General features: G+C 39.0%; 1 protein-coding gene across 3 annotated transcripts; it reads right to left on the reverse strand.

Moving 5' to 3' along the window:
* Positions 1 to 8: 8 nt before the first annotated feature.
* Positions 9 to 14,697, reverse strand: shoc1 (shortage in chiasmata 1). Of its 3 annotated transcripts, none has more exons than XM_086315159.1 (28): positions 14,434 to 14,697; positions 14,057 to 14,132; positions 13,854 to 13,983; positions 13,393 to 13,483; positions 13,143 to 13,312; positions 12,885 to 13,047; positions 12,688 to 12,802; positions 12,481 to 12,622; positions 12,285 to 12,389; positions 11,996 to 12,125; positions 11,662 to 11,756; positions 10,732 to 10,977; positions 9,706 to 10,128; positions 8,990 to 9,175; positions 8,387 to 8,581; positions 8,187 to 8,279; positions 7,580 to 7,761; positions 7,392 to 7,464; positions 7,162 to 7,225; positions 6,619 to 6,794; positions 6,435 to 6,534; positions 5,029 to 5,140; positions 4,161 to 4,276; positions 3,905 to 3,992; positions 3,586 to 3,717; positions 2,850 to 2,999; positions 1,775 to 2,483; positions 9 to 760 (listed from the first exon to the last, which is right to left on the reverse strand). In XM_086315159.1, coding segments are annotated over exons 1-28 (4,350 nt in total). In that variant the 5' UTR covers positions 14,436 to 14,697; the 3' UTR covers positions 9 to 674. The 3 variants fall into 3 exon arrangements, with proteins under 3 accessions (XP_086171285.1, XP_086171284.1, XP_086171287.1); XM_086315158.1 differs by having other exon boundaries at positions 10 to 760; positions 4,161 to 4,282; XM_086315161.1 differs by lacking the exons at positions 12,885 to 13,047; positions 13,143 to 13,312; positions 13,393 to 13,483; ... (1 more) ...; positions 14,057 to 14,132; positions 14,434 to 14,697 and having other exon boundaries at positions 10 to 760; positions 4,161 to 4,282; positions 12,481 to 12,636; positions 12,688 to 12,778.
* Positions 14,698 to 18,616: the final 3,919 nt, after the last annotated feature.

An 18,616-nucleotide genomic window follows, 5' to 3' on the forward strand; every position in this document is an offset into this window, starting at 1 on the left:
CAGTATGGGGAGGGGGCACAGCAAACATGTGCAGATAATTATAATTATGCTTAATCTTGTTTTGTAAGAAGAACCTGCCAACACCTTCTCCTTGTTACTTAGCAGTATTTAAACATATAATCATTTATAACACATTATAATGTAGTTGTAAGCAGATTTAAGGCGTTAATCAATTTAAAATGCTACCATGTTATTAGTACTAATCATTGTCTGTTTCTATACCAGCCTGGGAAACTTCAGGGACACTTACAAAAAAATCATCAAACAAATTTTGAATTTTGATAAATTACAAATAGATAATTATAAATAGAAAAGGAGCAGCGTGTCCTGTAAAACAGCTTAAAATAGGTAATACTATAACATGAAAAAGTGCAAAACAAATTTATACAATAAACAATAGTTTAGATTGAAATAATACAAAAATCATATGATATTGCTTTGAACTTTAATAAAATTAACTGTTCCTCCTTTTTTAAACATTAACAGTATTTTCGGTGACAAAAAAGGAATTCAGAAAATCACAATTGCTTATAAACATTTAAAATGTAGACTTTTAGGTGAAAAACTAAAAATGTAATCTGAGAAGAAAACCCCCCCACCGCAAACTATGCCATGACTGAACTTTTAATGTTTTAATGCATTTTAATATTTTTTATTCCTTCTCCCATTCTTTTCTAAAACAATCTAAGCCTCGTCTGTCCATCACCTCTGCCGGGCACCCTCTCATAGTTCAGCCTTCCCTTCTTCGATGGTGACAACACTGCAAATGTAAAAAAAACAACAACAAAAAAAATAAAGTAAGAACAAATGGGCTATGTTAGCACCTAAACGTTTACCTGCAAAATAAGAAAACGGAGACTATAATGTGCATTTCCAACCACAAACTCTGTTCAGGATCATTTTCTCGTGCAGCTCTGAACATGGGATCTATAAATTAGATCACCCAACACAACTCCTGTTATGCGCACTTATACTTGTTTGCTGGTTCTCGTGTGACTAGTCAACTAAATTTTTAATTATAAGATGTAGATAAAGGACCTGGGAGGAAAATCGAGAAAGTTAAAATTGCTGAATGTTTATTCTCAGAGACTTGGGGATGTCACAGCAGAACTCCACGCTGACAGTCTCACCGGGAGTAGCACGGCATTATGAACGTTGCCATAGTTTGTCATGATTTAGAGGGGTCTTGTTTTTCTGTATATAGTGGACTTTTTTTGTTGTTGCTTTAGTTGTAAAGCAACAACAACAAAAAAGGTTAAAAAAAAAAAGATTCTGAGCATGCTCCTCGTCTTGCTCCTCACCTGATGTGCTGTCTTCAGGCTTGGAAACTATTGACTCTTGAAGTAAAAGTGACTCAGCTCACATCACCAGCATAAAATTCAGGTTAGTATGCCAGACAATAAAAGTTGTTTGTTCTCTGTGCAAGTTTGAGGACCATGGTGTAGAATGCACAATGTACTTTATACTTTGTTGCATTTTCCTGCCATTGTAAACTTGTGAATGGTCAACTATACAAACTACATTCACTTTCAAAGTAAAAGCTCCACCTTTTTGAAACAACTTTTACTCTGAAGGCAAATGGTCTCCATTTGCAGCTTGTGTTGCACTTTTCAGTTTTACTGCTGCTCAGAGAGATTTTGATGAGTATTTACAGACACAGACATCTTCCACAAAAACTACAGGGAACCATGGCAACGTAAGTATAGAATCAAAGGTTGTGTCAACAGCTAGTATTGTGCTAAAGACCTGAACAGCTTCTATTTCTATTTTTCACCTGATCCAATCAAGCCTGCAGCCTCTCTGTTCCTCTTCCTCTCCTGTCCTGCCCAGCATCTGGAGCCATAGTTGGCTGAAAGTGATGTCATCCCTCCCCCAACGTGATCATGACCCCACAGGATACCTGTAGGTGTGCTAAGACTGTAGGTGATGTGCTGACTGGGAGGATTAAAGTCCTTGTAGAGTGTAGGGTATGTGGACGTTTGGGGGCTGGCTGGCTGCTGCAGGTTGGTACTGTAACTGAAGGTAGAGTCCAGTTTGAGTGGGCTGTCAGCAGGGTGTGAAGAAGTGGTGTAATCGTTTAGCGGAGTCTTGCGTGTCCACTCATTGACTGATCTTTCAACAACCCTCCCCACTGCTCCAGCTATGCTCCTCCAGCCAGAGATCTTCCCATCCTCTCTCCATGGATCATTGATGTTCCAGCTTCCCTGGAAACAAACATCTGAACTGCCAAAAGTATCACTCAGGTCAAGTTTTAAATCTGAGTTGCCATCCTCGAATATTGGGTAGAAGCTCTCCTGTGGACTCTCGAACAGGAAGCTGGTGTTCTGGTTGCTACAGAGAAGGTCTGGATGGGGGGACTTCATGCATTCATAATCCCCAGTGTGAGTCTGTGGGCTGCTTTGTTGGTTTGTCTCAGTGGTCAAAGTTTGACGGTCTTTTGGATCTGCTGCCAGTGGATACAGGGAGGTCGTGTCACTGAAGAGCTAAACTCGGAAGAGAAGGAGGGAAAAAATCAAATTTAATTTCTTAACAACTCGGTTTTTTAATGTATTTATTTTCTAAATATTTTGGGGACTTTTTCAGCTTTATTTGATAGACACAGTGAAGAAAGGACAGGAAAGCGGGGGCAGAGAGAGGGGAAGACATGCGGCAAAGGGCCACGGGTCGGACTCAAACCCGGGCTGGCTGCTCTTAGCCGTATGGCATATGGTCACCTGCTCAACGCATTGAGCTAAACCGGCGCCCGGAACTCTGTTTATTTTTATTTGTAATTTGTACTTCTGTGTAAAGTAATAAGCTTTTGTAAAACAAGTGTTCCAAATACAAACATATTTACAGCACATGATCACCTTTAGCACTTTATGTGGCACCTCAGGAAGCAGCTCCTTCAGCTGACACAATGAGGCCCCCAGGAGCCACTCAAAGGATGGCACTCTGCTCAGCATCAGCTGTCCAACCAGGGGGTTAATGCAAGGGAACTGTGACAAACATTCTTCTTCCTGGAGGAAGCAAATGGGAAAAAAAAGAAATGCAATCAATGACAAGACATGTAATAGATTTTGATTCATAAAAAAATAAAAAAAATAAAATCACACAGCAGACATAAGACAGTTGTAAAAGGTGCATTTAGTTTTTGTCTCTTTGAAACTTCACAACCATTTATGGAATAATTTCTGTTTCAAACCTATGAGGTCCTGACTGGTCTCTCAGTATAAGTAGTTAATGAAAAAAAATTCTGTTTACTGTGAATTTCTGTCTATGTAGATGGCATTTTTCCCTGATTTATCAGTATTAATTATCACAGTTAATAATAAAATATCTTGGTCTCCAACCACTGTTTTCTGCAATGTGACTACAGAAATACAAAAACAAATCTACACAGAACCTGTATTTTCTAACTGTATGCTGTCCAGTTATCCCTCTTGATTACAACTGGACCAGCTTATAATTAACCATAGAAAAAAATGTATCCACATGCTCTTAAGAATAGAGTCAAAACACTGCTTTAATTCATCACTGAAAACAGTGCAATTTATTCTAGACCTTTCTGTATGAATAGCTTTGATTTGGGGATATGAGTTTCACCTGTGAGGGCATCACAGTCAGCCAGTCTCTGTTCAAGAAGCTGACAGGGTCTCTGTCACTGGACATCAGGCTGTGGAAGCAGATCTGACTGATGGACTTTGCCATTTCCAATACATCTGACACTAACAGCACCTGCAAGACGATGTACAGAAATGCCTGTATCCTACTGTTGTTTATTCTTTTTTATTACTTTTGGTCTTTTTGTTTAAAATATTGGTGAAATGTCTTCAATATCCTGAAAGGATATTAATTTGACTTGAATGAAGATGATAATCATAATAATGATCTGTTACAGAGAGGGGCACCACTTATGTTCTACCTTCACATCCAAATCCTCAGACTTCATTCTCAATAGCACCAGAGATGAATAGACTAGCACCAAGTTGCTGAAGGCCTCACTGGAAAATCTGCACACACACAAAATCAAGCCTTCTCATATACTACTACTGTTTAGGGGAGATAAATAAGGACCCTTTTGGAAGACAAAATCATCAGGTTTTAGGGTCAATACTTGGTTCAAAGTTAAATACACTCTCCAAGTGAGGGTGTAGGGTTAAGTATATGTGGACACCCACCTTCCTCCCTGACCTTCTGGACAATGAAGGATGAGCCAGCAGCAGCTGTACTGAAGAGAGAGAGCAGTCAGCCTCATCACCACTCCCTCACTGGCTCGCTCTTGACATAGTTCATCCTGCTCCTACACACACACACACACACACACACACACACACACACACAGCAAAAAAGTGTGTGTTTTTCTTTAAGTAGTTGCAGAGTTTATTGGTCAGCATTTTCACTTAAGAGACTCATTAGAGCATTGGGACTAAACGCAGAGGAAATCCGCCCCCATAACAAGTCTAACTGTGTATATTGTCTTTATGAGGACTGATTGGACTGAAATGAAAGTTACATAATGCTTCAAAATAACTGCCCAGAAGTGTATCAAGATGGTCGTCAAGTGGTGAGAGTGGGATCTAAAACAAATTGGCTAAAACCAAGATGTTTAAAAAGCTGAAACCATAAAACTAAGTATGGAAGCACACTTTTATCACTGATTTTGTCTGTAAGTCAAAAATTTGAGTTATGCATGTTGAAATTTCAACTTAAAAACTCAAAATTTTGAGTTAAGTATCTCAAAAATTTCATCACAATAACTTACCAGTTTAAATTCCATGTACATTTTTTCTCAGCATTAGAAAAAAGCTTCCATACCTAAGTGAAACACATGTTACCAGTTCCCTTAAAAACACTGTCAGACATCGGATTTTTATTTTATCACAGACATTTACAAACCATGAAGAGCCTGAGATGTGTAAAGAAAAATGTTTCCTTTCCCACATTTGTGGAGTCTACTGTTATTAGATGTGCTTTAAAATTTACAGCTACCACCGTATTACGTGAAGTTTCCTCACAAAGATGAAGTGTTTATGTGTTTCCTGATACCTGAATTACGATGGCGGTGCTTTCATCCACTGTGATGAGAGTGTAATTGTGGATCCCTCCGAGCCTCTTCAGGGAGGGACAGTGGCTCCTCTCCAGCACCATCACATTAAACCTGTGACAGACATGTTTCACCAAATGATCAAACAGTGCTCTCGTCAGGACTGGGAGGTCAGGTAAAAATGCTAAAAAAAATGCTGTCTGAAGGTCAGGAAAGTCCAAGGCAGAGGCAGCATATTGATTGATTGATTTTTAGCTGTCAGAGTTATAATTATCTGTTAAAATGTCAAAAGTGATACAGCAGAACTAGAAAATAAGTTTCCTCCATCCATGATATGAGTAAACTCTGTGATGACTACAACAGCACTCAGACTGCAGGCTTACTTACAAGGCTTACAAGGATATTTAAAAGTACAATTGGAGGCAGAGTCTTCATTTTTCCGTGGGGCCAGCTCCTACTTTCAAGATTAGGCTTAAAGCATATAGTTATAGGCTTGATCAGGTGACTCTGAGTCCTCCTTTAACCCTTTAAAACCGGTTGGAGCAGGCACGTTCCGTTTTGCTTAACTATTTTTAAATCCCTGTAGAACCGGAACCACGTAAGCTACCGCAATAATTTTTTTTGCATATGAAACCAGAGGAGTTGTACTTACATCTTATGCCATCAGCTTGCCCTGGGTCATGGTTTCCTTCCACATATAGCTTTGCAAAAATTTGGATTATAATATTTATTTTCATTTTTCCTGCAGTATATAAAAATTGACTATGACTATGAATTTAATTTCCTGTTGTTGGAAACTATTTTGTGCAACTTTTTTGTATTTACAGTTGTGAGGGATAAACCTCTTAAATTTCTTTAACTAGAAATATATGTAAAAAACCAAAAACAATTTTCAATTTTTTGTAGTTTATTGCATTTTTTTGCAATTTATGTAGTTACTATGGACTTAATGCATACATATTATTACAATTTGGGCTATAACGGTTGTATTGATGTATAGCAACTTGAAATGCTCTCAAAAATGGCACTACTGCGTGTAAAAATATAAAGATAAGCTCTGGCGGACTTGGTTCTATGGTAGGTCTTAAAGGGTTAATTACCCTACAATGGATTTAGGCTGATGGGGCTTTGCCATGATGCACTGTTCCTTTTTCATTCATGCGCTTACATACTACTCTGCATTAACTGTTATTAAAATCTGGCTGTAGTTTTCTGTTTAACTTTAAATTAAAACTTCTTATATTAGATTATGTGATATGTAACCTGATGTTAGTTATTTTTACTATTTTTTCATCTCAGCTACTCAGATGTAAAACATTTAAAAATTATTCTGATGTAAAGGCTGGTCATAATACTCGATACTTGAACACAGTTGTTTTTACTTGTCTGGATGAGGAGGAAAACTCACTCTGACTCAAGCATTTGCAGTAGCAGCGGATAGTTAATAAGTCCCTCCGTCACAAACAACACATACGGCACGTTGTCCTTCAGGCACCACAAGATATTCTCTTTAGGGAAACAAGCACATTTAAAAGCATTTAAGCGAACATATCAACAATAATATGAATACGTGGAATTTGGTGGCAGCTGACCTGCATCAGAGACGGTGGTGTTGAACGTTAGGTGGCTGATGCTCCTCTCCCTACAGATTGCAGACCATGGAGACTGGCCCGGATGGTCGTACTCCACGACTAGAGAGAAACAGGTCCAAGGGAAGTCGGGGCCAATATCCTGTTCATACACCACCACGCACACACTATCATGCATGCTGTAAAAAGGATAGAGGTGTGACAACAATGTGTTTACTTATACTCAAGACAGTGTGATGAATGGCTCCTAATCTGAAAATATAGCTATGAGATGTATACATTTTGCTATTGCCAAAATATAAAATAATAAAATAGATATTATTTACCATTTGAAACTGAAAATACGCTTTTCAAATCTTTCAGAAACAATAAAATAAAATAAAGAATGTATGTTAATTAAAAAAAATAACTTGGAAAGCAGGGGATGGGACCTCAAGCACAGCTTTATTGTGTCTCTACAATATCATGTAATTATATATGACTTCATATCTCTATATACCAATGTATCACACAGGCCTAGATGAATGAACTATGATACACTTTTACCTGCTGACTACGCTTGCACCATTGAGCTTTATCTTGTCCTGCTCTGGACAAACTGCAGTTGCGCCTCAAACAACAACAAAAAAACACAAATATAATTAACTCTATGACACAATGACAGTCACCTGTTTGTCTTATTTCTGCATGTTTTGCAGCATTTAATTTTTCTTTGAATATTTTTTAGTTTAATAACCTTTGACTGAAATGACTGAAATGATCAGTGAGCTGCTTACCTGTCACCTGGTTCAAGCTGTTGATTATTGTTGATCTGCTGCTATCACAGTGAACTGATACGATAACAAGAATCTGCACAAAGGTAAATAAGCAACTCTTATCAAGTGTTTTTCACATAAGGATTTATGACTTTAACGAATATCATATTTAGCTTATAGAAGTATATGATTGATTACACAATACTGACTTTATCTGTGCTGTTCTGTCCTTTACTGCTGTTCAGCCACTCAGCCACCAGGTGCTGGAGCTCCTGCAGTTTGAGGCTGGACTCCTGGTTTTTCTGAGTGAGGTAGAGGATGATGTGCAGCCTCTTCAGCAGCTGCTGCAGACTCTGCTCTGCACATCCCTTAGCTGCCTTTGTCAGGTACTCTGTTGTCCAAGAACACCAGGTTAAAAATCTCACAACATGGCATCTGTTTGGTTAAAACCTCAGTGTAGACACTGAAACTAAAGTTAAGATTTTGGAAATTCCAGCTTCCAGTTTTGAGTGATGGGATCCCACATGATTGCATAATTTCTATCGTACTGTTTTAGAATATTTACAGGGGATATTTCTGTATCTTACCCAGGTTCTCTCCTACTGGCTCGACAAAGTCGTTACTTATATGAAAGTAAAAACAATATCATACTACGTTATAATAAAAATAGCACAATTATAAAATTTACTTTCAGTTAACTGTTTGAACTTTTAATTTATTACAATTAGATTTTTCCCACCTTTACAACTGCAGCATTTTGAACTAACTTAATAAACTTTAAAGGTTGGGTGCTTGTGTGACAGTAGTTCATCTCACCCAAACCCGTACTGAGGTCGCACTTCAGCAGCAGCTCCTTAAATGTCACCAGCACATGAATCAGAGCTGCAAGGTTGAAAAGCGCTTCCTGATCTGCAACACAGTGGGAGAGGGAGTAGATAATTTACTTCTGTCAAATCTAGGTTTAATACATTAATACAACAACATGCAAATTAAAACATTAACATGGCATTTCCTACCTTTGATCAGTTCTGCAGTCTGTGCAGGGGCCCTGCAGAGTGCCCTCTCCTGTTGTTTGAGAAGGAAGTGAGTTTGGTCTGGTGCCAGGCTGCTGAAGTCTCCACACCCTGGGAAGTTGAGCCCCAGCTGTCTGGCAGAGCTCAGACAAGGCTGAGCGAAGGCCAGCAGCTCACAGTAGGCTCGCTGCTGGCTGTCTGCACAGGGTTTAAAACACTAATTTAAAACACCATCTGAACCACCATGCTTTCCAAACAGACCCTACTACAGTCTGGTCAATGAGAAATGCAGTCAAGCAGCCTGACTCCCAAACTTTGCTGGCCCCCCATGTGGTCCCTCCTGTCAAGACCTGTCTCTTTTTGTCATATTTTTCAAGTAACCTATATTGGAAATTCTGTTTTTGGTCTGTGACCCCAATATTTTTAGTAGCCCCAATAGGGCCACCCCTATGAAAAAATTATGGAGGCGCCTGGCTTTCAGGTCTCCATTAAATTGCTGCTAATGATACATTTGTAAAAGTGTGGAATTACTTGACTGAAACTCAAATGTGAACGTAAGGTGTGGATATTTGTAACTTTACTTCACTCTGATAACTTGTGTCGCACCTGTAGGTTTGATCTTAACTACTTTGCTGTCCCGTCTTTGCTGTGATTTTCCACTGAGTTGACCCATCCACTGATTAGCAGGTTCTTCCTCTCTGTTTGAATTTCCTGGCCTCACGTCCAGTGTTTGACTCTGCACTGGAGAAGGCTGCAGCTCTGATAATAGTGCTTGGTGGTTCACCTCATGTGCTGATAAATAAAAGGATGAGCTTAGGTAAAACATGTTTTTATTAGGCTACATTAGTTTTTACAGGCGTACATCTGGAGTCATAGCAAGAAAGTTCAGGTCAAGGGTAAATTTATTGGATCTGTTAGGGTTTTTAACTATTAAAAAAAAAATCAGCTTACCTGAGAGCTTTAGAGCCTTCTTAGAAACAATGCCCTCTTTATGTGAGTTGGATGAGCAGAAGTTTATAAACTTATCGGGATTAAAAGATTAGCTGAAGAAATTATGATGATTACTGAGGAATCTAACATGAAGAATCTAAGAGCTTTACAGTGCATTGATGCGTTTTGTTTTCTTTTGTGGGAAGTGTAGGGATCTGTGGCTACACACGGTTTTCCTGTGGAGACTTTGACTATAATACTTCCTTTACATTTTTCACATAATAGATACAAACATTCTGGTCTTAAGTTCAGAGAACAATGTTTGAAAATAAAGCTGCAAAAGCATAAATCACCTTCAGACTATGCAAGAACAGATAGTAAGCATAGTGTACCTGCAGTGCTGCCTGAGCTCTGAGGTGATGCAGAAACAGGAGCGATCTGCTGAGACCTAAGCATCATGAAGGTGGCCAGGGGGTCAAGGTCCAGCTCTGGTGGATTTCTTGCCAACAGCAAACCTCTGTCATCATCTCTAGTATTCAGTGTGGAGGCGACAGCCTCCTCAGAAATCTTTGCACTCAGCTCCATCTGACAGTCATGTCCTTGTCTGCTGATGCCTTTTTCATGAGCTGAAGACCAGCTTGCAACTTCTGAAAACTTCTTGCCACCAATATCATATTTGGTGGTGACAGGAGCTGGTTTGACATCTTTATTCACTGTGTTGAACGCAGGCATCTGGGAGGCATTCAGAGATGAATCATCAGTGGGTTTCTTTTGGAGAAGAGTTTCAGCTGTGGTGCTCAATAGAAAGGAGTCGACTGAAACCAGAATAGAAGGAAAATAGATGAGATCTGATGATACTTAATATAAATAATTTTTGCACTTCAACTAAAAAAAAACCCAAAACACCTGAAACAATTAACCTGGTTTTGACTGGCATTTCGGCATTTAAACCAGCTCCGGGTGAGCTGCCAAAAAACAGTGATGGACAAAAACTATCATGCAAACCACCAACCACCACAGAGTGGATAATTCCTAAAGGGGTCTGAGCCCCACCTGAGACTGATTACTGCTCTGCATCAAAAGGAGCAAGCAGAGGAGGTTCTGGCATAGAATCCTTTCAGGATACCACCTAGATGAGATATTTCGGGCATGTTTAGCCAGCAAATGCCCAAGCAGACCCAGTACATGTGGAGACATTACGTCTCTCAGCTAGATGGGAACATTTTGGTGTGTCCTTGAAAGAGATGGAGGAGGTGGCTGGGGAGAGTGAAGTCTGGGTATCTCTACTCAGACTGCTGCTTCCAAGAAATGGATGCGGAAAAGTGTCAGTAAACCGATAGCTTAGTAATTAATTATCTACATATGTTTAATACAGCTACACATGGACTCATGCACATCTAAAAACCAAAAACACTCACCCTCCACATGTTCAGGTGGCAGTTTACTTAAGTCTTCTCCAGTTTCCTCTCTGATGGAGGGAAGATCAGACTTCATACTCTCTGTGAAGTCGCAGCAGCAGCACAAAGATAACTGCGGGACTTCCGTCTCCATCTCGGACTGCAGTTTGTCAGCAGCGCTTATGAAACTTTCTTTCTCTAGTTTGATAACTTTTAAGGCTTCCCACAGAGGCTGGAAGTCAACAGCTGGTTCATACATTTGAGGCTCTGTAGGAAATACAGCAATTTAGTGACACAGTTCAGAGATTTCTGTGTTCAGTACGTCTGTAAATGTGATAGATTAGAAACAAAAAAACAAAACAAAAAAAATCTCACTTTAAGTCCAATCATGACACAAAAACATGCACCCCAGAGTTTTCATGATAGCAACATTCATTTGAATTGACTTTCTCTGCATGGTAAACAGTCACATTTTGTCAACCCCTGTCCCTAGATTGTGATACATTACGTTTTAAGTCTCTACATCCAATTTGAGACTCCATTTAGAGCTGCAAACCCATCAGAAATGTTTAAGTAGATGGGTGGTTGAAGACCAAGATGTTTTGGGGCCACAGTGACATCTTGTGGTCTCCAAAAACATCAGCCTTTTAACTATTGATGCCAAAGCACTGCAGCACCTCAGTGAGTTTTAAAGTCCTCTTAGTCAGAAGTGCTGCAGCAGATTCACCCCAAATTTTGCATAATAAAAACAAAATGTGTACTCATATGATTTAAACTTAATGGCTTTTGTTCCCCCTGCTGATTCCCCCAAAGTCACTTTAGCAAAACTGTCACAGTGAACAAAGTGGTTTCTAAAGAGCCAGTGGAGGCTTTGGCACTTTTCCACTGTTAATCAGTGTTGAGTATTTAATGTGGAAAATTTGTGGAGTCTTCCTTTAATTACAAAATTACCTGACAACAGAAAGCCGACCACAAAGTTCAGGTGCTTCTCTGCCTTCCAAAGCACCGCCTTCATCTCTTTCTGAGCTCTCGGCGACACCAAAGATCTAGATGAAAATCATTATTGTTTCAAAAGCTTCTCCAATTACCATAAAATGGGAATCACTCATATTTTCTCATCATGCTGTAGCAGTTTATAAGAATGTTAATCCAGATGACTTACAGATGACATCTCTATGTGTGCATCATGTTTGTTCAGTTAATGTGAAATCAGTGAAAGTAAACAAACAAACAAAAAAAACCTATCAGAACTGTTTAGTTAGCAGCTCAACCTGACATTACTCACATTCTGCAACAAGGAGACATCTCTTCCTTCTTGAGCTCAGAGGTGGACAGACAGATGTCAGTTTGACTTTTCAGGGGAGTCGGGTTGAGAGTCAACTCCAGCTCCATTTCAGTGGGAAGCACCGCACATCCTTAAAGACACAGTAAACTAAAACTTACATTGAAAGAGAATTAGACACCTCAAACAATCGAAGAGACATGGTGTGCCTGATGTAGCCTCTGTATATTTCTCTATTATTGGATGAAAAGTATAACCAACAAGTTACAGTTTTTATCTAAGCTCTCTGTACCTGCAAAATCTGACTCAATCAGGCCTCCATTCATCTTGGTTTCTTCACTGGCTTCATCTGGTACATCAAACTTGGAAATATCCACTGAAGGATTTGAAAGGGAAGCTGAAGAAAAGTCAAATATATCAGTTTATCTTTTAATAGTGTTTAAAAAAATATTTTTTATTTCATCTTAAAGGATTTTGGTCTTTGTCACCTTTTCGAAGCACATCTAGGACTGGAATCTCCTCGTCCATCAGCTCAGTGGAAACATTCACATGACTGTAGATGTTTGAAAACCTTGTGAACTTTTCTGTGCTCAGCTGAAGAGTCTCCACTACAGCAGGCAACAGCAGCAACTACAGAGAAAAAACTATTAACAATAAACTGAGCAAATAGTCTCATGTTTATAAGGATTAGTTACCTCTCCGTTCGTGAGTGGCTGTTTAACAAACTCCTCTTGAATGTCTACGCATGTCTGAACATTAGTGGTGTCCACATCTGCCGGTTTTTCATAAGATGCACAGTGCTTGAAACAGCTACAATCCAACAGGTTTAAGATGATGGTTAGTGGGGCCATAAACACACAAAGGTTGTTCATTTGCAGGTTTTAAAATGCACCTGAACATGTTGTCTTCTGAGATGGAATTTCCTGATGAGCTCAGCAGCGGGTCAGCTACAGGAAGCATCCTCAATCTGGACAACTTGACTCTCAGTGTAGGCAAATGTCTCTTAAACTCTGCCAGGTGATCGACTGGAATGAGCTCTTCTGGCAAGAAGAGGTCTTTCACAGAACACAAACATGTTTTACTAAACATAACTGATTTCCTTAAGAAGATTAGAATTACAACTTTATTGTAGTATACAGAAATGGTTCACCTTCACTCTTATCCGTGATCGCGTCAGGTGTCTGCTTAAAAAACGATTCCTGACATGGACCATCAGTCTGTGAGTCTTTTAAAAGGGAACCATACAAATCTTCATCTAAATCCTGAAGTGAGTCAGGATTAGAGCTGGGTATCACCTCCACCTCATCTTTCACATCAAATCTGAAAAGTAACAAGTATTTATGATATCTCTCCACAAATACAAAATTCAGTGAATGGATTGTGTTTTTAAACAGGAGAACCTTTCTGTTGAATTTACTGGTGGATTTTTTTCTCTCAGATTATCAAGGACAGAGCCACCGACATTAAGTCTGCAAGTGGAGATCACCTGTCCTGTCAAGGGAATAATAATATAAGCAAATTAACTCATATGGCAGGCATGTGAAGATTACCTGTATCATCAACACACTATTACTGGTTTTTTATGATTGCTTAAGTACTTTCAAAATTACTTTAGTAATTTTACACGTTGATTTATTACAAAGCCCAAAGAGTCATGCTGACAGATTTCTTTCATTAACTATGGCAGCATTTCTTTATCATATATAAAAACTGAAATGTACTATTGAAGTTGCACATCTTTTTCTTATATTAGGATTAAATATGCAGTCAAACTTCTTTGCACTAACAGAAATGAGATTTTCACTAGTCTGGTCCACTTACATCCCCGCTCTACAAACTTAAGTTGTTGTTTTTTTAATACCTCTGACCCACGGTTTCCTGTAGGTGTCTTCAAGCAGCTTTCCACTATGTGGATACAGGTCACTGGCACCTGTCAGGTAAGGTGTTGGCAGAGCCAGCAGGTTCATCATGACTTTCAGACTGGTGCTGGCCTGAAATACACACACAAAGAATCAGAACAACAAGCTTTTAGAGAAATACTCCGGGTAAAATGAACAAGCTCACCTCAAAAACATAGTCAAGAGCTTTAAATCTGATAGCAGGGAAGACTTCAGTCTGGGGAGAGTTGTCCTTTTCTGGCCTGTGCACACAAAGAAGCGGAGTTACAGGTAACATGTCTGTACCTCGGTATCTTACATCACACCAACTAACTTAATGTCTCGTGCTATAAACAAATATATTTATGTAAACGGATAAAAATAACTTTCACGTGGAAATCTTTCAAGTTTATTAGCTTGCTTAGCTAGCAAGTGTCGTACTATAGCTAGGTAACTTTTTTTTTTTTTTACACATTTTTACTCTAAATTTAAAGCTTTAAATATGGAAAGCTGACAAAAAAAAGTAAATAAGAGCACTGTGTGTTTCAGTAACAGCAAACTTACATGATGCAATTAAGTTTTAGTGTTGCGCGGCTGTAGTGTCCAAGATTGTTTTTTCAGGATGCATTAACAGGTCACCAAAAGGTGAAACCGTCACGCATGCGCTCTGAGGCATATGACCAGTAAAGCTAGGATCAGCCTTTGAAAAAAAAATATCTGGATAGTATTTGCCTAAAAAAAATTAGAAAACCTAAAATATTTCTGGGACCCCAACAAGCTCTTTGTAAATCCTGGAAAGGCCTCCACTGAAGTTATAGACCCATGGACACAAATATTTAATGGACGCTGGCCAACGTTTTTTTCTGTGGTTGTGTGGATGGCAATGTTAATACCTAACATAGGCCATCAGAGGCGCTAGAATAAATGTTTTTGGTCTGGTAAGGAACTCGTTTCTGCAGTACAATGGTCCACGAGTCCTTCCTTTCTTCTTGGTGACGAAGCATTTCTATGTCAGGATGTCACCAGATTTCAGTTTGGGTCAGTGCCTACAGGTCTCATTATGCCAGAAACACACATTTATGTGTCAAAACGCCCCTTTAAATTCCCCAATAGACTGAACAAAATAAAAGGTAAATTTAAAAGTCATACATTATTTATTCCTGTATAAAGCCAGTCCACCACGGATAACATCAACTAAGATGTTGACTATGGACTGATTTTAATCACTTAAATCACAGATAACCATAAATAAAGCTCACTGTAATACATATTTCTTAGCTATTTATTCATTATTTTCCCGACACAGTATTTGTGTTAATGTGCCATATTGTGGCACAATGCAAATTGTTTCTATATTAAATATGGAAAAACTGGGTTGCAATTTCCCATACAAATCAACACAATAATAGTTATAGTGTAATAATGAACTAAATGGCTTCTGTGTTTTCTGCTTTTCAATTGCATGTACACTCTACTTTTCACCACAGGAGGGCGCTCTTCAACAGCAACATCATTCAAGGAAGTACAATCACCAATCCAATTCTTCTATATGCCTACAAGATATGGGCCCTCCGGTTTTCACTTTCCAAACATGTGATGATTTTCAATCATACAGAAAAGAAAAGAAAGAGAAGAAAAGAAAAGAAAGTGAAACAAACAGCGAGGTGTTTCCATCCTCTCTATTATCTTTCCCCTCATTAGAAAAAATGGGTGTTGACAGTTTTATCTTTGTGTTGTCTCTTCTGTGACCCTGTAATTCTTCTGTGTATCCTGATTGGATGAACTAAAAGTTATTAAACGCTTAAAGGTCTATGTCTGGAGTTCACTAGTTTCTCATCAAGGTGACAAAATACCAGCATGCTTTACAGGCTTCGCTTTAAGACAGCAGATTCTGCCGATGTGTGCTTTCTCACAGGAGTGATAACATACAGAAAATTCACACTGACATGAAACTGCACTAAATGTGAGCTGGAGTTTGTCTCGATTTCTGGATTACTGCCTCAGGTATTCACAGAATGAACTGAATGTTCTTCCATGATTTAAAACATACAATATAAACAGATGAATATAAACAACCTTAATATAAGGCACAAGTATTTATATAATTTCTAGTTAGAGTCAACTGTATTATAATTATAGAAACTAGTAAATATCATAGCTTTCTATAGTTTGAACTTACAGTAGGTTGTGTGTTGTGCAGTGTGGCTCCATGTGGTGACAAGCTGCCTGAACAAGGAAGACATTAGACTGTGAGACTTCATGACGATGTGAGAGGGAGCATGAGTGTCACAGGGCTGCTGAACAGACATTCAAACAGCTGCAGCAGACTTCAGGACAGTAGCTGACATCTCCACAGGCCTGTCAGACTGATTCATCATAAACACAACTCTTATTCTGATGTTTTATTTTCATGTAGAGGATGTTTTTCATCCAGTCACACTGTCAGTGTTTAGCTCAGTTTGGTCTCAGCTACTTTATTCATAGTATATCATAGTATATAATTATATGTTTTAACGTTTGTCCATTATCTTCAGCTTTTTCAGCAATATACACAACATATTATGACTCTTTAGCTCTTTTATTAAATACTTATAACTTTATAACTATATTTACTTACATGGATATTTATTCCAGATAGCTAATTGTTATTATATGTATTTAAACTTATAAAAATATTGCCACATTTATGTAACTATTTAGTTTTATTCTTTTACTTAGAACTACTTTTGCATTATACAACAAACTTATTTGTACTTATTATACAATCTTTTATGGTTTATCCATACTTTGAAATACATAACCTATTCATATTCACTAAGTCCTCTAATTATATTGTAAGTAAGGATTTGTTTAGTTAGTTGAGTGATATTAACCTGCTTACTCTATCACTGGGTTAGGAAGTAAAATGGCAGCCATATTATCAATGACACTCAGTTTAACTAACTATTTACATAGCCTTACATTGAAAACAAGTTAAATTGCTTATGACTTGGTAAAGATTATCTGTCATGCCCAGACAGTGTGGAGAGAAGAAAACAGAGAATGTATTTAGATCAGGTGAAGTTCAGTGTTGTGTCTCTACAAGACCACAGGACTGTCAAGGCTGTGTGAGGGTTTTATGGGCGATGCCTGGGTGAATAAGAATGCTCCCAACACTGAATTAAAAGATGACTCCTGCTCTCCAGAAGCTTGACAGGAGAGGAATTAGATGAGGATGCCAAACACACTGCAACAATCACATCCAGTGGTTTTTATAGGAGAGCTGGTGGTTTATTTTCTTTGACTGGAATCCTAGAACCCCCTCTGTCATAGAGCAGCTGTGAATAATCATCTAAAGGACAGAAGAAATCTCTACATTTTAACAAAAGAACACTGGTCCATCCAAAACATGTCATTAAAAATAAAGGAAAACTGAGGACAGTCCATATGTAGAACATAGAGCAGAGGTGTCACAGCAGGTTTTAATTAAAAGGTTTTTTTCAGTCTGGGGAGCTTTAAGGGGGCTGCTTCAATGTTCTGGACTGAATCCCATTTAACACATCACCTCTACCCACACAAAACCCACACCACACACTGAGCCACAACAGTCAATGTGGGTTAAATAACTCACTATTTACAAGACAAGAAGACAGACACTGCCCCTGTGGGAAGCCAACTCAGTCCCCAGAGTTCTTGGTCATAACAGAGCTATTTAAGCAGTTTGAATTTGAGTTTTTATGTCCAAGAAATGCTCAGCTAGACTGCAAAAATACAAAATGAAAACAGAAATGGTTACACCGAACAAACCAGGTACAGAAGGGAGCAGCCTCCAGGCAAAAATGTGTTGACATGTGAGTGGAGGCAAGTGGAAATTATGGGTGAGATCAAAAGGTTCCCCATCAAAAAAAATGATTGTTCTCCTCAGTGAATGGTTGTAAATGTATACAATAACACTGAATGAGCTGAATACTATTGGTTAATTATTCAAACTGTTCAAACAAATTCATTTTTTTAAAGTGGGCTCTGCCTCATGGTTTGGTCCACAGCCTACTCCTCCTCCCCTCCTTTACTTTGCAAACGGTAAGACATTATTAACACTCAGTAAGTTAAGCGGCCTGACTAGTAAAGCCTTTACTAGTCCCTAAGGACCCCAAAGTGCTTTACACAACCAGTCATCCACCCACTCACACTGGTGACGGCAAGCTACATTGTAGCCACAGCCACCCTGGGGCACACTGACAGAGGCAAGGCTGCCGGACACTGGCGCAACTGGGCCCTCTGACCACCACCAGTAGGCAACGGGTGAAGGACACAACAACTGAGACTGTCCAAGCCGGGGCTCGAACCGGCAACCTTCCGATTACAGGGCGACCGCCCAACTCTTGAGCCACGATCGCCTCTAACATCAGAATAAGTTAATCACATTTACTGTTCTAACCAGGCTGCATTTTAGCTTTGATAGGTCTCCATTAAATGTTGTGCTTCGGTTTAGGTGCCATGTTAATCTTAATGCACGTTTATGGCAGCAGTTGGTGTGTGCAAATACAACTCACTGAACTGATTTTATTTGGTTTTAACAGTTTCCTCAATGTCCCCCACGCCAGCCTTTTTTTAACAAGCCTGGAAACACCCCTGCTGCACACCTGCCAGCAATCCTGACTATTCATTACTTTGTGTCCCAACTGCCTGGTCCTCAGTGTTCCTATATTAGAGTCATCCCAAGAACACACATTTTTGAAATGTATTCAGTATTTAAATGAAGCCTCCT

The sequence above is a fragment of the Aulonocara sp. 'chitande type north' Nkhata Bay genome, linkage group LG12 (genome assembly GCF_057382095.1).
Source record: "Aulonocara sp. 'chitande type north' Nkhata Bay isolate Kocher_YH1m ecotype deep benthic linkage group LG12, A_spYH_male_GT1.1, whole genome shotgun sequence".
In the NCBI taxonomy this organism is placed as follows: Eukaryota; Metazoa; Chordata; class Actinopteri; order Cichliformes; family Cichlidae; genus Aulonocara; species Aulonocara sp. 'chitande type north' Nkhata Bay.